This window comes from Bacillus rossius, chromosome 3 (assembly GCF_032445375.1).
Source record: "Bacillus rossius redtenbacheri isolate Brsri chromosome 3, Brsri_v3, whole genome shotgun sequence".
Lineage (NCBI taxonomy): Eukaryota > Metazoa > Arthropoda > Insecta > Phasmatodea > Bacillidae > Bacillus > Bacillus rossius.
The window spans coordinates 121,286,413-121,303,519 of NC_086332.1; the positions used below are offsets into that span (position 1 = coordinate 121,286,413).

The 17,107-nt window shown below is 38.1% G+C and overlaps 1 protein-coding gene across 1 annotated transcript in view; it reads left to right on the top strand.

Annotated features, from left to right (window-relative positions):
• LOC134531208 (muscle-specific protein 300 kDa-like) overlaps window positions 1-17,107 on the top strand; it is an 83,631-nt gene that overhangs the window by 25,170 nt on the left and 41,354 nt on the right. The window contains exons 11-14 of the mRNA XM_063366867.1: window positions 6,323-6,646; window positions 7,632-7,817; window positions 9,307-9,546; window positions 9,881-10,065. Of these exons, the coding sequence (XP_063222937.1) occupies window positions 6,323-6,646; window positions 7,632-7,817; window positions 9,307-9,546; window positions 9,881-10,065 (935 nt within the window). The remainder of the gene's footprint in view (window positions 1-6,322; window positions 6,647-7,631; window positions 7,818-9,306; window positions 9,547-9,880; window positions 10,066-17,107) is intronic.

The following is a 17,107-nucleotide window of genomic DNA, read 5'->3' on the forward strand; positions in this document are numbered from 1 at the left end:
ACACCACTTAATGGTACACCCTCCGACCTATTCTGTTGAAACCATTCAAACAAACAAGCGTCCAAGCTGCTAAATGTGGATTCTTTCGTCTTGCGTTTATTTAATCCACTTGAAGTGTCAGCCTGTGAAGCAAACTGAAGGATTTTTTCGCGATTTTTTATGCTGTCGCGCACTGTTGTGTTACCGACATCAAACTCAGTCGCAAGTTTGCAATCGTTTCTCCACTCTGAAATCTTTCTATAATTTTTGTTTTGCTGTCGATGGACAGTACCACTCGCTTTCTTTTCTGTTCATTTGATATGATGCGCTCAACACTTCCGCACAACACAACTGTATAATCCGTCGGAATGTAGATCACTGTTACAATACATAAAATTATCACCACCTTCACGCTTCAACAACGTACACTAATGGAATGGACTGTCTCTCTCCATGCGCCGGGTAATCTCTGTGGCACGGCGCCGTGCTGCGTGCGGGAGTGTACAGTCCGGTCATGCGGACGTGGAATCGCGCACCAGTGTATAATCTATTCACGTAACATGGAACACAAAAATATTATGTACATACGTATGTATGTACTAGTATTTTTTTTAAAACTTTCTGTGTATATAAACATAACTGAGTCAAAGTACTTTGACCAACATACATTTTGCAAAGTATTTTAACATGTACATACATTTTGAATCATTGGTTATATGCAACTAAAAAATTGGACTTGATGGACATAAATCGCGGTTAATCCGCGAATCGGATGATCGAGTCGCGGATAATCGGGGTTCTACTGTATTCGTAATACTGTTCGAATCCATGTACGTACAACGATTCCGGGTTCGGGTAATTGTGAATTCGAACCGTACCCGAAAATATCGGGTACTCGCACATCCCTAGTACAAACACTACACTACGTCACTTTGGTGTGCGTCCGTAGTGAGACACTTCATTGGCACTGTGGTCGGTGTCCATTTGCGTGAATGTGTGCTCTGCCCAGTCAGGGTGGCCTGCATGGGTGATAGTCTGTTATGAGTTTGTTTGGGTGAGGTCTGGTGATGTTGTGTTTTCCAATGTTCTGAATGAGTGGTGTCGGGTGTAGTGCAGTTTTGTGGAAAAATTTGTCTGTGTACTGTGTGATAAGTGATCTTGGAGGTTGGGTGTTTGCGAGTCATGAAGCTGTATGTTAGTTCCATGTCTGTATTTTCCGAGTGTTGACCTTAGTAATTTGTTAAAGCATGTAGTTATTGGGTGGAGCCGGATGTCGGGTACGTGTGCAAAGATTACGGATGCATAAGAAGAATTGGGACAATGTATGCCTTGAAGAGGCGTACACGGTCCTGGTCTGGCAGGGGTCTGTGGGGGCGGAGAATGGTGGACAACGAGTTAAATGCGCGGTAGGCTCGGGCAGTGGCAGACGAGAAGTGCGGTGAGAAGCGCAGTGAGCGATCCAGTGTCATACCGAGGTATTTCACTGAATCGCTTCACTTGATTACTGCGCCTCCCACAAAGTTCTTTAATCATCTTGAGGAGTTCTGTAAGTTCACTAGTCTGAGAGCTGGGAAATTGGCTGGGCTGTTGTGTTGTGTTGTGTTATGGTGTGTTTGTTTTGTTGCGTTACCTTGTTTTGGAGAAATGCCACCCTGACTGGGCAGTTTCCTGAAGCAGCAATGTGGGAGATGTCCGGGAGCTCATGCTCGATGCAGTTGACACAGGAGGGTGTGTCCTGTGTCCGCGTGCACTCCGTTGAGGGGTGGTCGTCGGGGCATCTGACTGGCCTTCATGTCACAGGTGTGCCTTGGGTGCCCCCAGTGCTGGCAGTTGATACATCTCTGGACCTCCTGTTGGCCACTGTATGGTTCAAACCAGCATTGAATGTGGTCCAGGTATTGGGTACCCAGGACCGCTGTGAGCGGCGTGGTGCCGTTGAGACACCAGGAACAGAAGGACAGCCACCTGTTCCCCCGGGGCATCTTGCGGTCCATCCTTTTGACGGACGCCACGTTGAGTCCCAGGGCCTGAACCTGCTCCTGGAGTTCGGTAGTGCTGGTGTCAACATCGAGGCCCCTGATCACAAACCTCGTGTTGCGCTGGTCGGGCTTGGATGGGTGTAGCACTCGAAGTGCTTTTCTCGCAGGTATTTGAGGACTGCGTCGTGGTCTTTTGATGACTGTGTTCTGATCTTGATGTTATATCTGAAGCATGCTATTGCGAAGTCGTTCTTCAATAGCATGCTGAGGGGGGCTTTGTGCCAGTTGAAGGAGTTGTTCAGTCCAGTTTTCACTGTTATTGGCGGCATTCTGAATGAATTGTTAGTTGAGGTGGCCGTGCGTAGATGTTGGACTGTTGACTTGGGTGCCGCCGGGGCGCCTGGGGCTGTTGGAGAAGGGATTGCAGGTGTGGTGCTACTTTGGGGACTGCCCCCAGGTGATGGCGCGGTGGTCTCTGGTTCCAGGTCCCGTAGTGTCGCATATCTGTTGTATGTGTCGCCCCGACACACCTTCGCAGGTGGCCTGTTCTCAGCTCCAGATTTTACTGGCGAGCAACTCTTTCGCTTTGATGCGTTTTATTAACATTTACTTTAGTTATTTTGGAAAAAAGTACATATTAAGCAAATATAAAGAAATATTAAAAAACATGAATTATTAACAGAATAGCAGTACTATTACTTATGTTTTTGTGAAAAATTGTCGTGGGAAGAGAAAAAATCTATATATTGTTCATGGTTATATTATGTTTTGGTAATACACAACACAATGGTCATTTCTGGTCTATAGTTAAACCTAGAAATATTCCTGTAGGTTTGTTACGATATTTAAGAGAAATTACTGATATATATTCTGTATTTGTTTGTATGTTGTGAAATTACTCCTTCCAACTTATGTCATAGGCAAGACACGTCCTTTTCTAGCCTTATTTTAATCTTTATTTCCAGTACTGACAATACTTGGATTCCACTTAGATCTATTGACACACGAGTACAGAGAATTTTTCTGCTTCTCCAGTATTATACCTCTTGACATGCAATGTCAGTTTTATTTTACGGTGCTATTGTGCATTACTTGTCAAAACTGCACTTTGTCGGAAATGTAACATTGATTTATGTTATTGCTCTTTCAGTTTTTATTTTATTTTAAGCAAGTATTACTTTTACACAAATTCATGTGGCTTCTTAATTTTTTTTTCCACACCTTTACTGTTGCTTTATAGACTAACTCCATGTTCTGGAGAGGTTGGGTATGCGTCGTGGAGCACACGGAGGCTTGTGTCTTCATTGCAAAATAATTTTTATCCTGTATTCACGAGGGCATGGGGATGTAATGTGCCACGTTTAAGTTTCTTTCTTACTGATCTACTTGTCTTTCCCTGTCGGTGTTTGTAATAATGTGAAGTAATTTTTTTTTTTTTTAAATCCACAGAAATGGTAATTTTTTTTAATGATTTTATTTACCTAGCTTATTGTTGGCACGAGGAGAGTTTTAACTGTATGTTTCACTAACTGTTTGATAACACTGAATGTGTCGAACACTCCAGAGGAAAATGTATCCAAGACAATGTGTGTGTCGTGAGGCTCCGATAGGTATGTTTTAAATATTTCATTGGATGTACAACATCCTACTCATGAAAACTGTCTCTTACTATCTATATCTCCTCAAAAAAAAATTGGTTGTCTGTAAAGTCGGTTTACGGACGATAGTTTGTGACGTCATAACAAAACATTGATGAAATGATTGCATACTTTTATGAATAAAATTGAATCATTTTTATTGAATTATCACTATTTTGTATGGATACAAAGAAGGAGTGAAATGAAATCTACAATTTAATTGATAAATTTACTTTTGTTTGCACTCATTAATTAAAATATGTTTATTACTTTAACGAAGAGATTATTTTAACTATAACTTTTATACATGTTTGCTATTTAACTTCTTCCATTCTGTGTTATTCTGTTAAGGATAGGACGATGATAGGAAAAGTAGGAAAAGAATGGGAGTGTTTCAAGGATGATGTGAAGGAAAATGGCTTACCCAACACCAAGATGCAGTCAATAATAATATATTTGTGCCACGGACTCTGCAGAAATGCTAGGAGGAACGGGTTAGAAAAGAGCAATGCAAATGTTACATTGAAATGCATGAAAACAGAATTACGCCACGGACTCTGTGACAATGCTAGGAGGTTCAGGTTAGCAAAGAGCAATATAAAATGAGTGTAACGGGACACAGTTAAATGGGACAATGTGCGTAATGGGACACTTTTTCGTGCGTGTAGCCAGTGTTCATCAATTTATTAGATGTTGTCACGTCAAAAAAATATGCTTTTCAGCAGCAGCTAATTTAATATAAAACATAGCAAAGATAAATAAAAGAATTTGAAAACTATCTTGTAATGTTTTTAACTAAGGTTGATGTAATGTTTTTATCTCCTACCGGTGTTTTCTGATCTTTTTTATCCTTGGTAATAAATTAATAACATCTGTAGCTACACTGAATAAACCTGTGATTATTCCATTTATAAAAATATTACTTTCCTTTATCAATGCAAGAGATAACTGTGAAAGTAGTTCCACATGTTGGTAAAAACACCATGGAAATAGTGTGTTGCATGCTAACACGGTGTCATTATTTCGGTGGTTCTGGTGTGGTTTCATATCTTAAATTATTTCGAACTGGCCTCGTGGCCGTGTGGTTAGCATTGCTGACTACCAATCCAAAGGTTGATGGATCGAATCTCCGCGGCCGTGATACCTTCCATTTTTGTACTTGTAAAAATAAATACTGTGCGCGACACTAGCGCTCCCTAGCTTCCCTAAATTAGAACCAAGATGCCGTCGCCCGAGCAGACCACGCTCCACGTGACGTCAACAACCACCTGAGGATTCCCTCCACGTGGCTCACGGCCACGTGGTGCCACGCCCACCCGGACACGTGGTGCCACACCCACCGGTTTGATTGTTTACTGTGTCACAGAACCGGTGAGCTCTCCCTACTCATGTGGTATACAGTTTTGTATTAACCATTTGTAGGTAGCCTTTGTATTGGAACTACTAAATTTTAGTTGGCCTGTGAGGTTCCCCGATTTTTCGGTACCATAACCGTCTACTGAAATCTTTGTTTTCGGTTCTGGGTTTTTTTGTACGTTTCTGTTGCCTCGCGTAGCAATATGTTTATTATGCGGGAAAGTTAAACAAACACATTTTTTAATGTATTCAACATCTCGCGATGCCATAATGCACAAAAAATATACATCTTAGAGTATAGTTACTTTGAATTTTGTGAGAGATAGGAACTAAGAGACACCATCATAATTTAGGCCATTTTTCGACTATAATTTCATTGGGTAATTTGTCTTCCTTAAACCATAGTATACTTAAATATAATTCCTGAAGTTCATAGTGACTGGCAGCTACATGCATTTTTCCAGTTGATATCTGATTTAACAAAGAATAAATTTATAATAAATAACAAACAAACTGTTGTGGCACAAACAGAGTTGAAAGAATATGGTGTCTTTTATTTCCATTCATATATTGGTGATTATTGTTTTTTTACGGTTAGAATGTTACAATTTTTGGCCGTTCGTAAGTTAAAGGCCAATTACAATACAAACAAACCATTAAAGCGAAACAATTTGCATTATAAAACAAAGTACACTAAAACTAGATTAAAGAAAAAGTTTCACTTTAATGCCAGCAACGATAGGCCTTCTTATTCCAAGGTTATGAGGGTAGTTTTAAAATACTTAAAGAAATAAAGTTTTAGACTAATGAAAAGAGTGGTAAGACTCTTTTCTGTGTTTTGAAATATTTTTAATCTTGTATAACCCAGTTAACCTCAATCTTTTTAGTTTAGCTTTTTTCTTTCTCTATAAGAACTAAAACCAGAACTGAGAACTGAGGTTCTTGATGTGAAACTGAAAAAACCATTAAAAACCAAAACCACAGTCCCAATTTTCAGTATATCATTCATGCAATCAATAAAAATTACGTTTTCCCAAAATAATAGAATCATAAGTCTTCCTGTGTTTTGGGAAAACCTTATATTATTGACTTAATGAATGATATACTAAAAGAAAAATTATTTTTAAGAAGAATGCTACATACAAACCATTAATCCAAAACAGTATACCACATGATTTCATGCTTTCAGTACATAATAAGACTGAAATAAAAATTTGCATTTAAGTTAAAAAATAAATAAAACATTAAATAAGGACCTGTATAAAAATTTAAAATGTGTATTTTAGGAATTTATTTAACATCATGTGCACAAACATGAAATGTAAAGCAGGAGTTGTAGAGGTGCGGGTGACTGAGCTGGGCTTGTTGCAGGCGGTAGTGAAGGACGTGGCGGCTCACGCACCAGGGCTGGAGATCCTGGACAGGTCGTACTCCAAGCTAGCGCAGGAGAGCGGACTGGACAGAGACAACGTTCAGCTGCTGACAGGACTGGTGCGCGCCACTCTGCAGCGCTGGCACGCCCTTCCCGTCACCGCCGCGGCCTTGCAACAGGCGTTGTGCAGACACCTGCAGCTGTGGCGGGACTTCGTGGCCACGCACGGCCGTGCCGTGGTCGCTCTTGCCCATGTGGATGGGCGGCTCACGCACATCCAGCACTTGTCCTCGCCCGAGCAGGCCGTGCTGCCACGGCTCCAGGTGCGTGCCTCCTGCTTCCTTGGTCCACTGTCTTCAATAGTACCGTAACACTTTTATTGTGACCCCATTGTAACAAAAACCTTTTTTGAAGGTTAATTTGAACTGAATGTCATCAGTGTAAAATGAAAGTGTTACGTTAGCAGAACAACAATTAGAAAATGAGCTGCTCAATGGCATTTTTTGCATTTTTCCACACTTGCTTTTTTTTTTCTTTTTTTTTTGTGCACTCGCATACTAAAATACTTTTCCAATTGAAGCTTGCTTAAGCAAGGCATGTGCATACTGCTAATAGAATTAAAGCAGTTCAATATATGAAAAATTTCAAGAGACTATTTTTGTTCATAAACAATTTATCTTTCTCATTTTTTCTCTAAGATGCATCATTTTCGAGATATGGTGTGAAATTGGAGTTTTTGAAAGTTGTGTGGGATCTAACTTATCATTCGAGTATTTTAAATTATTTGATTGTTAGGAGTACTCGTTACAAGAATATCTTCTGCATTGTGTGTTCTCGTACCAGTGAGGGTCCACTGCAGTTGTGACTTAATTATGCATACAATTAATGTTTGTTACACTATGTATTCTTCTTTCAACTAGACAAACTGTTCCGGCCTTCGTGCTGAATAATCATATTATAACTTCTTCCAATTTTCATTTGTAAACATATTATTGCTGCATTAATAGACAATTATATTCATGCTCTTAACAACAACTATTGAGCCATGAAACTTACAATTCAAGTTGATGATGATCCTGGATAAGTTTTTGTGACTGGATTGGATACAGTGCTACTAAAAACAAAGATAGCGAATGTAAATTCATTCAGCCTTACATTACCAATAAATACATCACAGCAAATCGCAAAATCCTTAACGTTCAAACTGTTGATAGTTGTTTAAGAAGGCTTAATGTAGATAACTGAACAGAACTGCTGTTGTAATGCCAGTGTGTACGACAAGTGGGCCATGCATGTGGGTGTGTGCAGGAACTGGAAGCAGAGTTGTCGTCTCACGAGCAGTTGCTGCACAAAGCAGACGACCTGGGGGAAGCGTTGCTGAAGAAGACGAGCTCCGGGAATGAGGGGGGGACTCGTAAGATGATGGAGGAGTACCGTTTGCTGTGGCAGGACATCACTGCACGCATTGCGCAGCTCAAGGAACTGTCTGCAGAGGTGAGCAGCTCACTACATTTTGGTCAAGTGGAATGTCAATGTATCATTTTAGCAAAATTACAGTAATCTGCTTAACAGTTGTGTGTTTCCTTCCTCACTTCCCCTCCTCCCCAATCCATACCCCTTAGCCCCCTGTTCAAAGGAAATGTTTAAACCCATTTTTAATTATGAAGTATACCCTGATTTATCGCATAATCGTCACACCAATATTTTAGGGCGTCAAATTCTGGATTAAAAAAAAACTCTCGCGTAAATGGCGCATGCTGTTTTTGGTCCCGCTATTAGATTCTGAGCTCTTTGTGTAAGTATTTTTTCCATATAAAATTATGTATTTTAAAGTAGAAATCCAATATTTTTCGGACATTTCCACTTATTTAATTAACAAAAATATGAAGTTGTCTGATGTGTAAATTTTTTTTAAAGACGCTTTTAAATGTAATAACCTTTAACTGTTTGTCAGTGTCACCGCAGTGTACCGCTTTTTAAAATGTAGCCAGCGCTAGTTGGCATCATTGGTGTTTGATTATGTAGCTTCCTGTACAGAGCACACACACATAGTCGAATACAGATATCTCGCCGATTGCATGCAACGCGCGCTCTCTGTCGAGTGCCGAGTCAACTACAGTTGATGGACCGCACACCGTGGTGTGTACTACGATAGTTATGCTTTAGTTCAGGCTCGCATTCAGGTCACAGATTTTGTTTTTCTATTTAAACATGAAGAAAGGTTATTAATTTAAATTGTTTGGCATGCTCTTTTATACTTCACTTTTTAAATAAACGTACTTTCCATGAATGGGTTTTGTTTTTATGAATAAATTTACCTAACAAAGAAATTTTTTTCCCGCATAAACATCGCACCCCTACTTTTCAAACTTGATTTTAGTATAAAATGTGCGACTATTATGCAATAAAACACAGTACTTGTGAACTAACCGTAACTACCTTCCTTTATATTTATTTTTAGTGTCATTAGCTTTTGAGTATGTGATTAAATAATTAAAACTTATTCATTTTGTAGGATCATTTCAATTATTTTGTAGAATTATTTCTTTTTTACATACAAGTTTTAAATTAAAATTCTAGACAATCATTTATTCATGATACAATAAGGTTAGGTCTTTGTGACCTAATCAGATTAAATAAATTTTCCTCACAATTTTGCAATAACCACTGAAGTTTTATTTGTTGGTGCAAACCTTTCTTAACTTTCCCACTTTGTAGCAAAAATACAATGTTACTTTGATTATATATTATTCTCATATCGGTCATTTGTCTGTTTAATTGTGTTATTTAACTTAGTCCTACCAAAATTTTGTAGTCACAATGTTAAAACTAATAGAATGCATCATACAAACAACTAATTTTTGTGTATCATTTGTTCAGTTACATGACAGTGTGAAAGTGCAATATTACCTTATTTGTATTGTTCACAATAGAAGATGGATGTTAGTGTGTAAGTGACGGGAAGCACGCCTGCTCCGGACAGGAGGCACAGCAAGTGCAGGAGGTGGACGAGAGCGTGCAAGTGGAGACGCTGAGGTTCGAGCAGGATTCAGCAGTGCAGGTGGACACGCTGCCTCGACAGCCGACCCAGCTGACCTCGCGCGATGCATACCTGTTCGAGCTGGAGGTGGCGCTGAGCGAGTGTCTCGTCAATCTCGACGCCCTGCAGCTCATCCTCACCCTGCCTCTGGCAGATGACGAACCTGCCACTGCTGGCCAACTGGTGAGTCAACAGTCGTTGCCAATTTTTTGGCAAGAAATTTTCATAGTTAATGTTAATTTTTTAATTTTTTTTTTTTTTTTTTTTTTTTTGTGCTCATTAAAATAGAAAATCAAACTACCCCAAAACCTATTGATATAGGGATGTTAAGGTTAACAGTATGGGAAACTTGGTGCTATAAACTTCATTTAGTCTAAGTGGTATAATAGAAAATAACTTTAAAATGCAATAAAGGTTTTTGAGTAAAATGAGGTGTTCTAAAAATAGTAGTCTCTGAAATGAAGCCTTCATTGAAGCAAGACGTAGCTGTAACAGTGCTGTATGCTTGTCACGACAGTCGAAGACGGTGGCGAGCTGTGAGTCGTCCGTAGAGCTGGTGAGACACCTCAGTGCGCTCCTGGTGGCGGAGTGCGGAGTGTCGGAGGAGCAAGCTCGAGCGCGCGAGGTGCAAGAGCTGAGCGACAGGTTCCAGGCTCTGCGGGCTCAGGCTCGGGAGAGGGAACAGCAACTTCGAGATATCAGGTCTCATCTCCTGCACTTTTGTATCCCGCATGCCTCGCTAGTGTCATTACAGCATGATTCTGTGACTATGTTTGCTATCATTTTTTATTTAAAATTTGCTGTTGCTGTAACCTTTGAAATTCATAGTACAAAGCTTAAAATGTTTGTACGTGGGTAGTTAAAAATATATTATAATAAGCTCTTATTTAATTTTATTTTGACTTATTGATTTTATCATTAAAATTAAAACATACTATAATTGTGTGCTAACTCTACAGCAAATTACTGATTGTGTAGCTACAGTTGACATAAAGTTTTTACCATATTTACCTGCATAAGGTTCACACACTTGTTTTTAAAGTTTGGAATAGGTTTATTTGAAAACTATATAACACATGCACAGAGTAAAAGTGGCATGTTATGCAAGTTCAACCACTCACATGGAAAATAACTTCAGCCAGGATTTGACTGCCCCTATAATTTGAGGCATCAAAATTCAACATTTTTACCATAAGGGTTGCCCTCGAAGATGGGTCGTACCGCATATTTGTCTTCAGTAGAATTCCTTAGATACAAGTTTCTGTGTCTTATCTTATTGGTGCGTAAAAAAATATGACCTGGTTTTGACCCTTTGTCATTTTTGTCTGCTTTCTGTTCTACTTAATAACTGTGTGAGGGGGTGAGTGGCAGTCCTGCACCCACTTCTCTCCCCCCTCCCTTCTTCATGGCCCCTTTTATTTGTGTGGGTGCCAGTTCAGGGGACATTTACAAAGAAAAGGACGCACATGCACAAACATGCACAAACATGCACAACCACTCTTGCTCCCTCTCTGTTCTCTCCTCGCCACTCTCACAGCGCAGCAGACACATCACTTGCCGGCGCTGTGACCGGTCGTGTTGCAGACACGGCACACGTACAAAAACTGCGCTGCTCACAGAGCATCACGCGTCTGCTGAGATATTTGAATTAAACGGATTATACTTACTCATGAGATATATATTTATTAAAAACCAACATAAGCAAGTTATTTATGCACATATTTAACTACACAGTAGAATATATTTTTTTAGAACATTAGAAGATGGCGCCGGTACAGAAGGTTAATGGTTTAACATCTCAAAAAAACAGTGTTATAAAAGATATAAAATGTGGAAAGTGCTTAAAAATTGTAAGAAATGGAATTTTATGCAAAAACTGCGATTAATGGTACCATTTTAACAAGTGTAGCGATGTAGAGGAATCTAATATTCCCGTTAACGACTGGGTTTGTGTCACGTGTGCAGTGCACGAAGATTATGAAAATAATTGTGTCGTAGATCCCATTTATCAGTGTAGTGATTCGCTGAAGCCCACACAACTGATAAACACCTTAGTAGAGGAGATCGCATCACTAAAAGAAATAGTAAAGGTCCTCACCGAAGAACTGGCATGTAGGCAGGCGTCACAAAGAGTCAACGATTGGAACCATCACGACACACACGTGGTCCAAAGTGGTAGCAAAAAACAACAGAAGACCATCAAAAGAATATTGTTTGCCAGAAGTGACCATTCCGACCAAAAACAGGTTTACTGTTCGCAACAGATATGTGCGGGAAAGTTTTGTGGACAAGTGTAAACCAGGAAAAAATGTTTCCTTGAAGGTAAGCAAATCAAAAAAGAAAGCAGTATCAGGAAAGGTTATGTTACACTCTGACAGTCATGGGAGGGGCATTGCGAGCAAAATTGGTGAAACACTTGAAGACAAATATTTTATAGGCTGTGTCAAACCTGGTGCAAAAATGCAATCTGTAACAGAAGGCAGTGAAGTTTATAGTGAAAAATTAAACTTCAATGACACCATTGTTATATTAGAGGGCAGCAACGATGTGAGCAGGAGCGAGGGAGCAAATGTGATAGCTAATCTGAAGAATGAATTGTCCAAACTAACATCGACGAATGTTGTTGTGGTGAGTCTTCCATTGAGACATGATTTACTACATTGGTCGCGTGTGAATGAGGAAGTAAAAAAAAAAAAAAAAAATCAAATCAGCAGATTGTGCAAGCTTTTCCAGAATGTTCATTTGTTAGATGTAAGTAATTTTGAAAGAAAATTTTTTACACAGCATGGTCTACATCTAAACGGTGCAGGCAAAGATCTTTTGAGCCAAAAAGTATGTTTGTTAATTTTACGTAATGTAAATAAACAAACATCAATTCCCTTAGATTTTTATGTAAACCAGGGAAACTAGACACAGTGGCTGGGTCTGCAAAAGAAGCTCAGCCACCTTTATCATCTTCCTCCCTAAAGTGCTGTGTAGGGATGTGCGAATACTCGAAATTGCAAATATTCGTGCGAATCGGATATTTGATTTGATTCACATTCGAAACCAAATTAGGTATTTGAAAATGTCAAATATTCTAAAGTTTTCGAATGTATTAAAATATTACTTTTTTTTTGACAAAACATGTGATACAATAAAATGTCAAACCTCGAGAAATCATTTTCCGAGAGACTTAATGGAAGGAAAAAAAACTAAGCGGACCTTTACTTACATCAAATTTTAGGTTAGGTAAATGGGCATTCTGAGAACAGTTAAAGCCAATGTAGCATGAAAATTGTCATAAATGCTTATGATTTTACTGTAAACTTTACATGATGTGTAGCATAATTAATTTATTATATCCAGTTGTCCTTAGCACAATTTTTGGGGCGAGCCATGTTTGTGCCATATAAAAGTGTAAAACTATTTAAAACAATGCCAGCGCATCAGCTTTCAATAGTAACCTTTAAAAACGAATGCACACGTACTCTTTGGTCACCATTCTATTAATTTTACTAATACAAATATAGAGATTTTTTTTTAACGATAGAAAAGTAAACACAGCGGCCATCATGGCTACAGCAAAAAAGAAAACGTGTCCATTTGTAGATATGGCCAGCAGAGTGGCCCATAGCCAGAGAATTGTGTTGCTAAAACTGCTCCAGCGCATCGCTTTTTAAACTACCGAAAATGTTACGTAAATAATTAGATAAAATTAAAAAGACAAGATTAACAAAATTCATTAAAAATTATTTTGCCTTACACGTTTGATTCCAAAAGACTCTGAGAACGGAATATTGACCATGCTTACAAGCAGTTGTAATAAACAACTCTTCGATATATTGATTGGTAATCGCTTGACTATTTATTGCGGAGAATAAAACTAATACATAGAAGATCTTTTTACTTTCATAAACTTTTTTTGCCGTTTTTAATTTTCAGAAGAAGTTAAGTTCAGAACGTTGTTTTTCTGCTTCTGGGAACTCACTTCCAAGAGGCAATGCCTGGATCCAGAACATGTAAAGGAATTGGTCTTTTTGCACTGCAATTTACGTAATGTTGATGGCAGGGTGTAGGCTTGGCTTTTGATGAAGAAATTTCTATATCACTGATTGTGTTTTATTACTAAACCATTAGCAGAGACTTAAAAATTTACATTTTACTTGAGTAATAAAAATGTATATAAAGCTAAAGAACATTTCTCTTTTAAGCAACAATTTATAATATGCCAAATTTTGACTGTAATTATTCAGATTTATACCTAGAACTTAATTAGAAAATATTCACAAATTATTCGCTATTCGCAAATATTTGCAATTATTTGATTCACATTTGATTTGCATTGAAAAAGTCACATTCACACAGCCCTAGTGCTGTGCAGACCCAAAGATTAGTATGGTAAGGTCAGTAATGCAAGCAGTCTCAACTTGTAAAAATATAAAAAGTTCTAAACCCTCAAAAATGGTGAATGTAAACTTAACTACTTTAAATCGGTTGAATATTGTCCATCAAAATGTACAGTCAATTAGAAACAAATGCCTTGATCTAGACGTAATTAAAAATGACTCAGATTGTAATTTTATACCTAATATTTTATGCATAACAGAACACTGGCTTAGAGAGGAAGAAATAGGTCTCTACAAATTGAATGCACTAGAGTTAGTGTCCAGCTTCTGTAGAAACAATTATGCAGGAGGGGGGAGTTGTATTTTTGTACAGGCAGGTTTATCTAACAACAGAAAATGCAGACAGGATCTTATGTCACTGAGCAGGGAAAAGGATATTGAATGTTCGGCCATTGAAATAAAATTGGAAAACATAAAATATTTTATGATTTGCATTTACCGATCTCCAGATGGGGATTTAAATATATTTTATCAACAGTTAGACAAAATAGTTAATAAGGTATGGAATGCAAAAAATAATAATATACAGTAGAACCCCGATTTTGCGAACACTGATTTAACGAAAACAGAGATTTAACGTAAAGGTTTTCAGGAACCAACAAAAATCACCAATTTATTAAAATAATAATATAGATTTCCAAAAAATGCAAGTAAATAGTAATGGAATCTTATTAAAAAATACACTCTGTGGTGTCAGTAATAGAATGGAGGTACTATATATTAATATGTGCCTTTGCATCATCTGTCCAAATACGAAAAAATTAAAAAAATTGTTCAAATTGCTTAAAAACTCCGGGCGCTGTAACTGAATTGCGTAGGTGCGTGCCAATGCGCGCGCCTGGACAGATAGACTGTCCGCGACACATGACGTCATGAAGGGTTTCTTTGTCCGCATCCCCCTCCCCCTTCTCCATCCTTGGCTTGACTCACCACGTTATCTTCCAAATACGCCCGCATAGTAACAGTGCTAGCCAAATATTCCCTTTCCCATCCTCCAGGTTTTTTCAACTTGTGGCCACGTCACACCAATACGCCATTATCATTATTCTCTAGATGTGTAAAAGTAACGAAAAAAAGTGTACCCGTATGTATTCGTTACTATAACAATTAGTACTCGTTACTATCGTATCATTACGTTACTCGTTACTTATGAAACCGCATTAAAAAGCTATGTTATGTTGCACCAACGAATCGAGTCGTATTGCGTGCGCGTACATTATGACGTCGCGTAAATAATAATAAATAGAATATAAACAATTAACAATATTTGATAATTAACAGTTTTTGTTAACCAAGAAACAATTAAATCTCATTAATGCGGCTTTTTTATATTATCTCTTTTAAGATAACAAAAAAAACCGTGAAAATACGCGATAATAAAAAACAAAAACATACATACAGTAGAACCCGTTTATAGTGAACCCGCATATAATGAATTCCCGTTTATTGTGAATTTCCGTCTCAGTCCCGGCAAAATGATGTGAGGTTATGTATTATTTTATTGGATATAGCGCACAACTTTTGTCAATGTTGATACGTTTTCCCGTGTACCACGAACAAATTTTGCCGGCATAATGCACATTTATCTCAAATATTTTCATACAATTACAAGTTTTTTCACAAAACGTCTATTCTGGATCATATTGAAGTTGTTCTCTGCAATACGCTACTCGTTTGTCCACTGTTCATATTATAAACAAGTCGTTTTCGAGTGGCCTCGGTAGGCTACGTGTAGCCAAAAATGGTGATCAGTTTGGTGAAAATAAAAAAGTTTTCCCTGCATGGTTAAAGAATGGGCGAAGGCATGTACTATTAATATGTTATCAAAATTATACATAAATTACCGCCACACAATTACGTATCTACATTATAGCAGCAAATTCAATGTTTTTACGTCTCATTTTTATCATTCACGTTTCGGACATTTTGATCGAGTAAGGTTCGTAAGACTATCACTAGATAGAACTCTGTGGACTAAATTTTTCCATAGAAAGTGAGAAAATTTCGTTCCAGCTTTAGCAACTGCGATACTAAATGATACAAAGTGATCTTTGATGCGGCAGACTCGTTATTTTTTGTTTATTTACTTTTTACGGTACAAAGAATTTCGTGTTATTATGCTGCAAATGTGCTTCAATAAGAAATACGTACATAAAAAAGGTTGAAATACGCGGTAAAAAACGTGAGGCATTATCTGTGCGAGATAAACTGGACATTATTGAAAAGGTAGACTCCAACCCCACTGTCCCGCACGTGTTAATAGCAAAGGAACTGGGAATTGCAACATCCACATTAAGTACAATATTAAACAAGCTGAACAAACTTCTTTCTCAAGCTGCGAAAACGTCACAGAGTATTAAATGCCTGAAAAAAGGATAATACGCCGATGTCCAAGAACCATTAGGTAATAGAAAGTTTGTACATGTGTAGTTCATTAAAAATAATATCTGCATTTGCTAATAAAACTGTTGCTTTGAGTATTTTCATTAGTTCTTTTCTTGGCTTAGGCCTATGCGTAGTTAAGATTTTGCTTTTGAGTATGTAATGCCAATATAATAGTTTTCCCAGATATAAAGTTTCCCCTCTATAGTGAACATATAAACTACTCCCTTCAGATTCGTTATAACAGGGTTCTACTGTATTTCTAATTTGTAAACAATACTTTCTTACGTTGTTTCTGTTCCAATCTCAAACTTTGTCTACACACAATACCTTTAATAAACTGTAAAAAACTTTGACGACGAATTTCCAAATTATACTTTACTTAATAAACAAACATCGTTCTTTGTAACGCAAATTCATTGAATATGCGCGCGCATGCGTAAAACATACGAAAAATGCGAGTAACGAGATGCAGCCGTGTGTAACGTTTTGTTACTCGTTACTAGATGGCGCACCCGTTACTCAGTACCGAATACATACGGTTTGCTACAGCTCTATATTCTCAGTAAGAGCTTTGTGCGCGGTGTTTAGTTTTTGGAATACGTTTTTTATAAGTGCTGCGCAGCTGAGCGAACAAAGAGAGTCAGCCGGCGGCCACGCCGCGCCGTAACAGCAGCTGACCGAGTACAATGACCTTTCTCCGCGTACAGCGCTATGGACGGTAAATTTCCATCAATTTGCGGCCTTTTTTTTTTTAATTTTTTACTGTGACGCAATGTGTATGTAGCTCGTTTTTGTTATAAACGCTGCAGGTTGCGACTGTATTTTAATAAACTTTAACGTATTTCTTACACTTTACATATTTTTTAACTTTTTTTTATGCCTCATTTTTCACGGTTTCTAAAAATCTGTATGTACGACCGAGGTGTACGTACGAACTGGGGGCCGTACGAGCGAGATCAAAAACGTTGAAG